The sequence below is a fragment of the Benincasa hispida genome, chromosome 11 (genome assembly GCF_009727055.1).
Source record: "Benincasa hispida cultivar B227 chromosome 11, ASM972705v1, whole genome shotgun sequence".
In the NCBI taxonomy this organism is placed as follows: domain Eukaryota; kingdom Viridiplantae; phylum Streptophyta; class Magnoliopsida; order Cucurbitales; family Cucurbitaceae; genus Benincasa; species Benincasa hispida.
The window spans coordinates 72,773,947-72,787,683 of NC_052359.1; the positions used below are offsets into that span (position 1 = coordinate 72,773,947).

Here is a 13,737-nt window from a genome sequence, read left to right on the forward strand (position 1 = left end):
TCTGAAATTCACCTACATTACCTTAAAATAGAGTATATCGAATTAAATTCAGAATAACGAAAAAGAGATATAATGTTCCCCAAAAGTTTTGTTTTTAGTATAGAAAAAAAAGTATGAAGTAACTAATCTCCAAAAAGAGGATTAAATGTTCATTGACGTATCAATATTTTCAAATATATATAGGTTTGAAATCAGCATAAGGGTGAGTTGACATTCCTATTATATCGTAAAAATGATCTATAAGATAATTATTTTTAAAAAAATAAATAATTAATTAAACAAAAAAAAGCAAACGGCAAATGTCACTAATATTGACATAATATAAGTAATGAATATTTTAACTTATTTAAAATTGATAAAATGTTTATTTATTAATTTAAATATTTTTAAAAAAATTTATTTAGTTAAAACACCATTTACATTCAAATGACCAATCTTAATCCTATACTTTCAATAAATGGAGAGATTAAAATAAATAAATAAATAAATAAAAATAAAAAAAAAAACTATTTATACGAAATAACAAAATTTTAATCTTTTTATAGAGACCGGTAGATATTTTCATAAAATTAAGACGTGGACATCGAATCACAAATTTATACTTTTTTTCAATTGAAAGATTAATAACAATAAAGCTTGGAATAAGAACGAATTCATGGGACAATGTTCTACCCACTTCTAAAATTTGATCTTGAATTTTGTGCTCCAAAATGAAGCACAACATTTCTAGATACTTCTTAAAACAGAGTTGACACTAATGACCTAACACCAGCAGCAGTCATTTCAGCCCTCTCTTACTCCTCTTTTTTTTTCTTTTTTTTTTTGTCTTTTTTGAAAAAAATTTAGCCATTTCTTTCGGTTTATTAATTTGAAAGTTAATTCATAATTAAAATTACTCTATATTTTATCAGTGCTTGCCAATATTTTTCCACTAACCTATTTTTTTCAATTTTAGTACATCATAAAGGTTTCAATTTTAGTACATCATAATCATTAAGTTCATTTCCTTCTCTTCTTCCATACAAGCAAGATAAATATACAAAAATCTAGAAGATCCAGAAAAACTACTAACAATCCAAAGAGATGCCACTTGCCACTGGATTTGCCTACAAGACCAGATCATCTGCACACAATCCACTACAGATGAAAGAAACCTAATGAGACATGTATTCACAAGTAGCTGAAGCATAACAGATATCCATTATATGGTTTAACTATTATTGAATTCAATATCAATTTAATCACTAATGTAGTGTAATCAAAGATTTTAAATTATAAAACCCATATTTGAAGTTACTTTCTTTTTTACAATGTAGAATAAACCAACACCAATACTCTTAGTTTATGAAAGAAGATAAAATGCCGTTGGGTGTTCTTAGTTAACTGCCATCATTCTCTCTTTTTGGTGGGTCTGAACTAACAATGGGCAGATTTCTTCTGTATTGAGGCGATGTCAACCTTCTTTCCAATGGTGTTTTCCTCTTGCTGACCACGAACCTGTTGACACCTTGGCGCATCGGCATGATTGATGGAAAATCTTCATCGGGAATTTGACTTAGTTCGGAGATGTCCTTGATTTGAGCAACGCGACGGAACCATCTCTGAGCTTTAGCTTCCTCTGACATGTCCAATGGATCTGGTTCAGTAACTGCTGAACCCTCCAAACTCTTTCCACTCCATTTCTCTCTCATGTTCTTCTGCACCTCAGATGCGGATGGATTCCCTGCCACACTGGTGTTGTTATTGGCCACTTTTTCAACATAATTACTACTTGAAGCTTCATTGTTCCAACTTGAATTCCCTGCACGAAGTTCTGAGTTGGACCTACTTGTTTGAGTTTTTTGGTTATCAGACTGTTGAGCATTATTTCTATCATCGACTTCAATTCTAGAATTGTTCGAATGTGCTTCAGTCACTTTACTATTTGAGTCATCTGAAGAAGGCTTATCTTTTTTCGCGAAGTAGTCTGGTGGGAAAGGAACGAAGGGGACAAAGTTAGAACTGCCAGATTGCTCCATAGTTGAACGTCTTTTATACGCTGGAGACGTTAAAGAGCGGTCTTTCTTTTTACTGACTACAAATCTATTTTCTCCCTTGCGCATCGGCATGATCTCAGGGAAGTCTTCATTAGATATTGCACTAGTAAGATCTGTCACATTGTGCAGTTCCGCAACCCTTTTAAACCATCTCTCAGATTTTTCAGCTTCTTCCTTCCCTTCATTGGTTTTCTCAATCTGATTTAGCGTTGAAGGAATATCTCCTACTTCGTTCAATCCATTGCTCTGAGAAGCACTACTTGTCCACTCATTAGAGCCCGATGAGAGGGATCTGTTATTATCAGTATCAACTACCTCACTCTCCATGCTTGAATTCTTAGGTTTTTTTGCAAACATATCTGGAGGCAATGGAACAAATGGAACATAACTGGAATTACTTCCTTTCAAGGATTCGTACTGTGAAGAACCTGAACTGGATAACGAAGTCTTATTGGTACCAGTCCCTTGTTCCTTTCCGACATTCATGGATTCAGAATTAGTGGATGTACGACCGAGAATGTCATCCAAACTTCGACTTATTGTTTTGTCCAGAGAATTGTTAGCAGCAGAAAGTTCACTGCTGGTATTTTCTGGAACTCCATCGTTGCCTAAGTTTCTTCTGTATTGAGCATTAGCCAACCTCCTCTCCAGAGGTGTCTTCCTCGTGCTCACAACAAATCTGTTAACTCCTTTTCTCAATGGCATTATTTCAGGGAAATCTTCATCTGTTATCGAGGAGCCCGAATCAGACGTACTGTCCAGCTGAGAAATCTTACCAAACCAGCGCTGAGCTTTCTCTTCATTTGCAGCCAACTTACTATCAATGTCGATCTTAGTTGCACAACTTCCATTGTCATCCCCTAGACCAGAATTCATGTTAATGGTACTGACAAATGGAGCCCCTGGCCTTTTGCAATCACACCGTAGGCACACTGTATTCCTCCCATAATTGAGAAAATCACATCTGCCAAAGTAATCAGAACATAAGGTTTCATTTAGTCATTCAAAACAAAGGGAATGGAAAGATATATCAAGTCTGAGATTGTAGAGAATCACTCCGTACTGAGGGCATTCCCATTCTCCACCAATCAGCTGTCGCTTTGGCCGTGCCTCATCACATTCAAGGCATTTTACATTTCTTGCGAAGTTCATGAAACTACATCTGCATTCACAAATATCCATGTTAGATATTATGAGATTGACGATAGTTATTTTTAGGTTCACAGATATTATCAGAAATGTCATTGCATTGGTGGTCATTGTCACAAATAAATAAATATCACTTCATAAATCATTGTCACAAATAAATAAATATCTACCTCGGACAAATCCAGTCGCCTCTTTTCATTTCAATTTTTGGCCCGTAAAGCCCTCGTGATTGCCCATATTTGTCAGAAAACTGATTAGCCATCTCCAAAGGCTTCGGATCTGGATTGCTAAAACAGAGCTTGCATATTTCACGTAACAGATTCCTCATAGATGATTCTACCATATCTCTACTGTACAGATTACTTTCTGAAGAAACAGTTGGGTTCCTTGCATAGCTTAAGATAAATTTGAATAAATCAATTGTTCGTGCCTTATCGTGATCCGAAACCTACCAATGGTGATAGTACAAGGAGAATATTGTAAACTGTTAGCACTCGTGACATGAATTCAGGGCTGGAATAAATGAAGTAAAAATGGAAATAACAATTCTTCGAAATGAAATAATTAATCCATTGCTATTTAACCAGTACAAAGTTGCACATTTTAAACAATGAAGTTAAAAATAATAAACTAATCATCGGATACAAAGGATGTGACGCTAAAAAAAACAATAAGAAATAAAAAGGCACAACTCATTTCCTCTGTGTGCTTCCCAACCATATTTTTTTGCCTCAGCAAAAAGCTTTTTTACCATGGGAAGGTATCCTTATCCCCCATCCCAAGGCCTGGGGGTTTAAGAAATGTTCCAAGTAGTTATCAGAGTAATATAGAGGGTGCTATCCTAAAGTTCGCTAATATCATAGAGTGTATAAGTTCAACAGGTTTCTTCAATACCGTCAAATTTCTCACAGAGTTCACATCATGGCCTTTCTTTTCAAGGGCAATTATTTGCAGTACCTTAGTAAAGTTATCATTATTTAACTAAGTCGGAGTTCATATTCAACTTTCTTCATCTTTCACCCTTCTTCGATTCTTATTTTTTTTATAAGAAACAAATTTCATTAATGTATGAAATTTACAAAAGGTGAGCAAGAGGCCCGATTCAATGGAGTTATAGAAGACTTCTCCAATGGGTCAAAAGAGATGTAAGATCATATGAATTGAAAAAAGATGTACATTTGCACCTTTTCATTGAAGAGGCGGTTGTTCCTCTCCTTCCACATTGTCCATAAGAAAGCATGAATCATGTGTGACCACATATACCTTTCTTCAATTCTCTTTTCATAAAATAACTCATGTTGGGTAGGGGCTTGATCGCTATTGTCCATCTTTCAAACTTTATCCAGACTTTTATCAAGGTGAAGAAGGAATTTGAACTTTCAATATCTTTTTGAACGATAAAACATCATTGGTGCACTCTATATTATTATTTCCATAGACACCTAGTTGTTTCACTGCCAGGTGACCATGTCTCCTTACATCCGGTCAATAACCTCCTCTAGTTTCAAAAGATACAAACTGCAGAGGTATTCTCTAGTCTAAGATGTTTTCCTATTTTCATCCCAAATTTCCTATGCTACCGAATATAATAGAAGGGGTAGAAACTTCCAGCCTATCTCGGTGTTATAGAATTGGTTAATCAAAGGCATTACAATGTTATCCTCCAATTTCGACATCCTATACCAGGGATTAGGAATGGCTCATTTTGTATTCGTTCCAATAATGTAGTCGCTCTTTCTCTTCTTGCAAACAAACATTATAACTACTTGTTGTGGCCATGATAGATAATTGCATCCATTAAGCTTGTGGCTAGCAATATGAGATTCCACAACCCAACATGGCTTGTAGCACTAGTCCATGAGCTAGGTGATAACTGGCAGAAATGACAATTATTATAAGCCTTTTATTTAGAACTAGGAGGACTAATAAGTAGAAAATGCGGTGATAATACTTAGAATATGCGAAAAATTGAATTTTGCGTCGATTAGCACCTAAATCCTCACCGACCCCAATATTATGTATTACTCCGTGCCAAAGTGTCTATTTTTGTAGCTATCGCAGGAATCAAACGCATGCATTGGAAATAAGCAATCGCAGACAAACGCATGTGCTGAAGCCAGATGACCGCAAAGACAAACACATGCGCTGAAAACCGAGCTATTGCATAGACGAATGCATGCGGTGATCGAATGCGTCCATCGCATGGAAGTTGCGGTGATCAATTGGACATTGCGGCCACGGAATGACTACCATAATAGAAGAACGATCGGAAGATGGGTAGAACGCGTTGATACTTCAGTTGAATCAAGCTCGGACGCATATCTTGGGAGTATCAACAAGATAAGACGATGTGACATTGCCTATACCGCGACAAAGGCAGCAGTGAGACATAATGCAATCATGATAGTTGTCGGCGTTTAAACCCTATAAATAGCCCTTTCGACCTTCATTTCAAAGTATCCGAACTTCTGCTTCAAGGCAGAGGTTTGTGATCACAAATAAGAGCTTGAGCAAGATTTTCAGTGAGAATTCTTCACCTCCACAAACCATACCGAGTGATGACCAGAGCTTTCGCCGGAGATAAAGCTCGAGGGAGACATCTCCACCATTCATCCTTGACACCACCGGCAGCTTTGACGCAGAGTCCTTCATTTCTCTTCTATCCTCGGTATTGTATTACATTTTAGCTTAAGATATTAAGACATTTTGTAATCAATGCATCTCTTGATTCCTTCAATGTCATCTTCTTCATCATCTTTATCTTTATCATCATTTACCTTCATCGTTTATTTATCAAAGACGATCGCATACTTAATCGTGTAACCTAGAGATAGGACGCATGTAGCAACCCACCGAGAGGTGTGCGTTGTGCGAGTATAGTGAGTTAATCCTTGTTGCTTGGTAAAAGGCTGTAGCAACGCTTGTCTATGGGTTGTTGTATTGCTTGTCTATAAGTTAAATAGTCGCGTCTAACTGCCTGAGAAGGTAAGAGATGGAACACACTAAAGCAAAGTATGCATTTTTCCTAGAGATAGGCACAATCTTATGTTCGACGCAACCATGCACTATAGAGATATAGTCATGCGGTTGACCACCGAGAGGTGTGCAATGTGTTAGTGTGACGAGCTAAGATTACTCGAGCGATTTAAGATAATAAACATCACTATGCGTTAATGGTTGTTGTATATCTATCTATTCTCATCGCAAGTCTTCTATTCCTCAATCTGTTTAGATAGGAGTAGGAGTAGTGTGTAAATCCATTAAACTTTTTCTTTTCATTTTTCTTTTCATCGCCTCAAACACAATGCTTCACAAGCATTATTGAGTGACAAGTCCCTGTGTTCGACCTCGGATTACCCGAGAAACTTGCGTTCGCGTTATACTTGGCGCGAGCGTAAGAAAACTTGTGATAGGAACGCATGGTCATTGCACACTAGATTAACACATTTTCATTGACCTCTGACGCATGGGTGTAAACGCATAGCTTAAGTCATGTCTAACGCATGATTGCATACGCAACCCTATCCCTAATTCTCCTTTCAACACTAGGGGTGCAGTCTGGTATTTGGTGGAGCCACCGAGCATCAAGGAACCAAGTGTGCTTTAGTCTTATATGTAAATTAGTCACTTAGCCAATATCAACCAACCAGGTGCTAACAACCCACAACATTGTTTTGCCCTTACCCCTGGAGATCAAAAGTACACTCTAAAATGCTTTCGAAGAATAAACACTAGAAGCTCGTTAAAACAAGTTGTTTCCTTCATTAACAAGCACTAAGTTCATCAGTACGCCAACAAAATTGACAGCAATTACAGTTAACATAAAGAGATATTATGAAGAATTATCAGATACTAATCCGGAATCCATACTCACCTGAGTTCCGTCGCCTCGTAAAAACAACTTCATCTTCCTCAATGAAGCATCCCCATCTCTGAACAGACATGGGCTCACACTTTCAACCAAGACCTCAATATCCCTCCTAGGAAGCAATCTGCCTCAACAATTAAAATTAAAATTAATTTTTTTAAAAGAAAAAGGTTAAGGACCAATTATATACTTGCTTTCAACAACCCGATGGAGTTAAATTCAAGGTAAGCAGAGCACAAAACGAACCCTAAAAGATGTTCTCGCTCGATGGAAAAAGCGAAACAAGCATTAGCCGCATTCACAAACTCAGCCGGCAGCTTCTGATCAGCGACGAGCTCAATTCCAGAATCCCAACGACCGAAGTAGCCACCGGCGTTGAGGCTCCCGAGGAACTGGGACCATTCCCGCCAAGTAGAAGAATCCGGAGAAAACAGGCCACTGGCGGACCCCGAGTCTTCAAAATTCCCGAAATCGTCCCCAAGAGTGGAGATTTGGGAATGAACATGGCGAGAGGCTCTAATTGGGTTAAAGGAAGAGGATAAGTTTCTGGCGCTGGGCTGAATAGAAGATTGGAAGAACTTATGGTAATGAGAGGCGAGACGGAGAAAGGAAGGGCGGCGGTGGTGAATGAGAGGAAGAGGACCGGAAAGGAGAACGAAGAACCTAGTGGCTCCGCCCATTGCGGCGGAGAGAGCCGGTGAGTGTAATCAGAGTTTAAACCCTACGGTGAAGTGAACATTGACGAGAGTGAGTTTCGCATTTAAGTCCAATGCGGTTGATAATTCTACATTATTTGGAATCTTGGATTGGGGTTAATTACAAAATGAGTCCATAACTCGTCTATTTGATCTTATAATTTTTAAAATTTTAAATTTACCCTTTTAAATCTTGAGCTTTGATAATTTTTAAAATTTACAGATGTAGATTTATTGAACACAAAATTGATATTTAAATTTTATTAGACAAAAGTTTTTTAAAAATAAAATATATCTTTTGTCTCCAAAATTTAAAGTTAGTATTTATTTGGTATCTTAATTTCAAAAGATACTCTTTAATTTCTAAAGTTTGAAAAGTAGTTCTAAATGGCATTTGAGTCGACCTTACTATTAGTTGACTAACGGAAGAAAAATAACATAACAGATTGATGTGACAAATTTTAAATTAGGTGAAGAACTGTACTAATTTGATATTATCATCTTAGATTATCTGGTTTTTTTTTTCTATTTATTCTTTCTATCCCTTCATCTTCTCAACATCTACCTCTTCTTCTCCAATATATCCCTTCCTCGTCTTATAGGATAGGTATGATTATTGTTGTCAACTACCACCATGAGTGTAAATTTTATTAGATCAATTGTTTAAAAAAATGTGAATTTATCAAGGACGTGAAAATTAAAGTCTATTAAATACTTTAGAAGTTCATAAATCAAAATTTGATAATCAAATATATCGATGCCAAAATTTGGCCAGACAAGCGTATCTAATCTCCACGGGTAACAACGGTAAATTTGTTATTTTGAGGGGAAGAGAACTCGCTTGCAAGCAAAGAGAAACCTAGACACCGACATGGTGTAAGCCATATTCACTTTGATGCTTAAGTCAAAATGTTGGAAAGAGAATAGAGAATTTGATACTAGTATTATTTACGTTCTTCTCTGTCTTATATATAGATTTTGACCTTCCTCTTATTCCTTATCCGATTAGGATTTTTGACTGGGCTGCCTGTTTCAAGGATTCCCTTTGGGTCAAGGTCGACCAGCCAACATTCTTACCTGGCACTTTTAAGGTTTCATCCCTTTTTGGCCAAGCTTATGTTAAGCCAAACAACCTTGGGTTGCTCCTGATGAGCTAGCCGAGGCCAACCAAACCAATCTCTCTTTTGGACTTATTTTTCTCCTCTTCATTTACTGTGTGTTGACCATTTATCCTTGGTTCCAAAATCCACCCACAACATTAGCCTCCACTCCCAAGTTAGATTTCATGGTTTCCTGGACCTTTTGTTGCAGATTTCAATTCTCGAAACCTATTGTGGGAGTACAATCTCTTCTTCAAACTCCATTCTACTTCATCACGAAACTTAATTCATATTTGCTAGGGGATTTGGGCCTATCAAGCCAAACTCTTTTAAGGTCCAATTGATTTTTTAGTGCACTTATCCATGTCATGACGAAGTTATACGCAAAATCATGCCAGACCCAACTCTAGGATAGGCCCCGACAACTAGTTAATGCTCAACTAATCCCAGGTTGTCCCTGGATAAGGAATCATCTCATAATATTGTCCAGTTAGGTTATGGCCTCCAAGCGTTCCTCTTTCTTTCACTAGTTGTAGCTTATTATCTGCCACTTCCTTCTTGTCGTCTTTCCGGCCTATTGTCGCTTATTGTCTCAATCTGTGATGTGGTCTCTTCTTTAACTAGCATTCACTGTTTGGCCCAGCCGTTACAAAGCCCTCTGTGTGAAGCCCCATGTGATGCTCTTTTTTGGGCTTTCCCTGGTTGGCCCTTGGGCCGAGGCTGACCATGGGTCACCACTTCCTTGGCCCCCTTCTCTCTCTCTCTTTTTTCTTTTTTTTGTTTTGAATTTTGCCCCTTTCTCTCTTTCTTTTCTTTTTCATTTTTGTTTTACTTTTTTGTCTCTCACTTTTCCCATCACTCTACAGATGTGCCAACTCCTTTGTTTTTTATTCTTGTTTCTTAGGCAAAAGAAAAACTCTTCACTTGTCACATCAACCCATGATAGAATCTTCCTATTCTCCATGTCTTGCTTTTACATGCATTAAAAAGAATCCTTTTGTTCTCTCCTTTACTTGCATGGGATTCTCTCCATACTTTTATTTTCTAGCTTTTCAATCTCTTTAACATGGCTAATACATGTTAATAGCGGCCCCGACCTCGGCACCAAGAAAGATCTCTACAATCACCTCATCTTTCTTAAATCAATGTCTCAACTTTCCCTTCAATGTGGCAATAAATAGTATGCATGTAAAATGAATAGTGCTTCTCTTCCTGTATAAGGTTGAGCCATGCATTTCATTCTTCCTTCTTGCTCTATTTATATTTCTACTTTCATAATTGAACCATGCACCTCCAACTCCCTTTAGTTCCCTTGTCGTCTAAGGTCGAGTTTCCTTTTTCCTTCCTTCCGAATATTCCTTCATACTCCAAAGGTTGGTCTTCTCTCATCTCTACCTTACTCTTTTTTATTTTTTTATCATTTATTAAGGTAACCTTGTTTTATGGCGAGTAGCAGTAGCATGAACCTCAGCATATTTGATGGTGATGATGATCATTTTGATGACAACCCATCAAATTTTTCATATCAAGAAGTAGAGCCTTACATTGAATGTTCAAAATGGGGGATGAAGTTCATCCTATTAACCTTCCTTCATTCGTTACCATTTCTCAACTTGAAAAACTAAGGCTTGATTACCATATTCTTGACAATGTTCATCTGAGTGTCCATGATCCTATAATTGCATCGATATCCTCCTTCTAAGCGGTAGCATTTTACTTGGCTATGTTTTTCTTTGGTATCCATTTTCTTCTACAATTATTCCTTCAAAGTTTTATGGCTTTGGTCCAACTTGCCTCCACCTAAATTGTCCTGAACGGTTGGAGTCATTTACTTGGTTGTTATATCTTATGGGTCCAATATGGCGATGGATCTTCTTTATCTACCACAACTTTTATGTCCTTTCACAACCCGAAGTTTGGTGATATTACCTGAGTTTTAGGAAATGGATTGTTGTAAATGGTCCCTCTTTTGTGGAAAAAAAAAAAGGAAAAACAACGAGTTTTGGGTCAACAGGAACCGACTCTCCCTTGGCCTTGAAAGTTACCACTATGCGGTTTGTATAGGGTTTAGGGAATATAGTAAGCCATACTTTCTTCCTTTTTTCCTCTTTTTGGGCACACCTTACTCGATATGTATTTCTTTTTTAACTTTTTTCCTTCGTCATGTGTAGTTTCGTGCAACTATTATGGATCTTCGGGAGTACTTCTATTTTTCTATTACTAATTGCAATCTCCTTGAATCTTAGCGTTTTGGTCCTTCTTTAGTCAAGCAATGCAACCCTGGTGTCGTTTGCTCTTGCCTCACCTTGCGGTTCCTTCATCTTGAGTCCTGATTACTAGTAGAAATACAAGTTATTACTGCTCAAATAAGTAAAACATGAGAGAATGTGATGGTAAAATAAGCAATATCATGTCCGAAAATGCTAAACTGAAAGGAATTGCGATCACAAACGCTCATCGCATAAAAGCAGTTAATTTACCTATTTTGTGTAGGTACAATGCGATGGCGCATATGAAATTGTGATCCAAAGGAACAATGTGTCAGCACACTTTTGTGATCGCAAGGCATGCGATCGTGAGAAGTTTCTTAAAAAGATGGCCGCATAAAGACCTCGCATCAAGGCGACAGCATAATAAATCATGATGGGACGGAAAAATGATAACGGTCGATTCCAAATTTAGTTGACAAGCCGTTAAAGCCAAACTGTAGCAAGTACACTCAACTTTCGATGACCATTAAACGCCGCAACATAATAGGGGAATTAATGCCACTCATCATTGCAATCATTAGCAAGAAAGGCTGCTTCACCTTGAAATCTATAAATACCGAAGGCCACCAATGTAAAAAGGGAGTTTGAGAGTTAATCAGTTAGTCTGTTCACGCACATACTCATACATATACATAAAGGACGGAGAGAGCAAGGAGACGATCATTCCCAAACATATCGAGAGACTGTCAGAAAGCAATACAAAGGAGAGAGGGCCAACACTTGCGAGAGCAAGAATCCACATTGAGAACAGAGTTAAAGTGATAAAAGAGCAGTATAAAAGGCCACGGAAAGCAAGACATTGCTTACTGGGCTTATTATCTCTCACGTCCATTTATTATTTTGTATTCAGTACTTTATTTATAGAAAATGGAAATCTCATTTCAATCTATGTTCAATCTCTCCATACCACGCATGAGTAGTTAAATTTCTGAATGGGTTGAGAAGTACTTAGCTAGCATGACTTAAGATTTACATTTTATGCGATCATCTTATCTTATGTATGCATCATTCACCCTTTGGACATACTTGAGAGAGTAGTTTAAAGATGGAATCTAGACTTGAGAGAGTCAGATTAGAATTTAGGCTCGAGAGAGTCGGATTAGAATCACATAAGCAAGAAATAGAAACTTAGACATAAGTTCTATTACTCTTTACACATCGCATGTGTCCTAGAAATAGGAATGATTGTATGTGGTCACCTTATTTTATGTGTGCATCATTCATCATCGCATAGGCAAGAGTAGAGGCTTAGAAATAAGTCCTGTCGACTGTTTCGCATACACATCACATGTGTCCTAGAAATAGGAATTATGGCATTCTACATTGAAAAATGAAGTGTTGTTATTTGTGTGTAGCGTGATCGCATATCTTGTACACAATCTTATGAAATGTTGGCTAAACCCCTTATCAACCCCTTAATCGCATACTTACTGTAACTCTACGCTTTCATCAACTCTACGTTTAACTCCGTCACATAGGAAAACTCTCACTCAAAGCACTATCCACTTCATTTATTTACCATCGCAATAGAATCAAAGAGTTTGTCACATCTCTACTTAGTAGTCCCTGTGTTCGACCCTAGACTTACTAGGAAACCTAAAAAGCTTTATACTTGGGCTTTGTTAGGAAAACCTTCCTGATCACCACACAACACACATCACCGCAAACTCACACCATAACACATCACAATTCGATGCATCAAGTTTTTGGCACCGTTGTCGGGGACTACGGTATATATTGCGGTAACATCAAACCTCTTTGATTTTCTTTGCAGCTTTCGACCTCTGTGCATTGCCATTCCTTCAGCAAGGGAAAACGCAAGCATCGCATAAGCGAAGGACATGCTCCTGAACCCAATTACGACCCAGAGATCGAAAGAACATTTCGAAGGAGACAGAGAAACAACCACCGACAACAAGGAATAACTCATAGAATGGCTGAACAACCAAGAGAACGAGTCGCAAATGCAAATAACATAATGGAAAATCCTATCTTACTGGTGAATGATCGCAATAGACCCATCCGGGACTATGCGTCACCTAACTTGTATGATTTCTTCCCAGGAATCATCATGAGGGCAACTTTGGATGGATCGAGGTTCGAGATGAATCCGGTAATATTACAAATGATACAGACAGTCGGACAGTTTGATGGGTGGCGTGGCGAAGATCCGCACGCCTATCTCCGAAGCTTCATTGAAATTTGTAACACTTTTGTGTTCCCTAATATCTCTATTGAAGAAGTTCGACTCACGTTATTTCCATTTTCACTATGCGATCGAGCAAGAAAATGGGCATAATCCCTCAAACCAGGAGAGATAACTTCATGGGAACAGGTTGTGGAGAAATTTATGAAGAAGTATTTTCCTCCTACAGAGAATGCCAGAAGGAGGAAGTTAATCACAAATTTTGAATAAGAAGAAGACAAATCATTTAGTGACGCATGGGCGAGGTTTAAGAAATTAGTGCGCGATTGCCTGCACAATGGATTGCCGGATTGCCTCAAGATGAAGATTTTTCTATCATGGATTGAATCCTGCATCGCAGACAGCTGCCAATGCGGCAGCACCAGGTAGTCTGCTGGACAAGACTTATGATGAGGAAAAGAACATTCTGGATC

The 13,737-nt window shown here is 37.8% G+C and overlaps 1 protein-coding gene across 1 annotated transcript; it reads right to left on the reverse strand.

The window, feature by feature from the left end:
- Positions 1-1,181: 1,181 nt before the first annotated feature.
- LOC120090459 (zinc finger protein VAR3, chloroplastic) lies at positions 1,182-7,854 on the reverse strand. Its single transcript, XM_039048139.1, has 5 exons — positions 7,300-7,854; positions 7,060-7,177; positions 3,356-3,633; positions 3,100-3,198; positions 1,182-3,000 (listed from the first exon to the last, which is right to left on the reverse strand). The coding sequence occupies exons 1-5, from the start codon at positions 7,731-7,733 to the stop codon at positions 1,380-1,382; spliced, it is 2,550 nt and encodes an 849-aa protein (XP_038904067.1). The 5' UTR covers positions 7,734-7,854; the 3' UTR covers positions 1,182-1,379.
- Between the last annotated feature and the right edge of the window lie 5,883 nt (positions 7,855-13,737).

Bases quoted from the DNA above. Each gene is read 5' to 3' on its own strand.
- LOC120090459 (XM_039048139.1), bottom strand. From the start codon at position 7,733: ATGGGCGGAGCCACTAGGTTCTTCGTTCTCCTTTCCGGTCCTCTTCCT. The intron at 7,178-7,299 runs GTTCGTTTTGTG...TTGTTGAGGCAG, and splicing joins GAGCGAGAACATCTTTTAGG to ATTGCTTCCTAGGAGGGATA. The intron at 3,199-3,355 runs GTAGATATTTAT...TTGTGAATGCAG, and splicing joins GGCGACTGGATTTGTCCGAG to ATGTAGTTTCATGAACTTCG.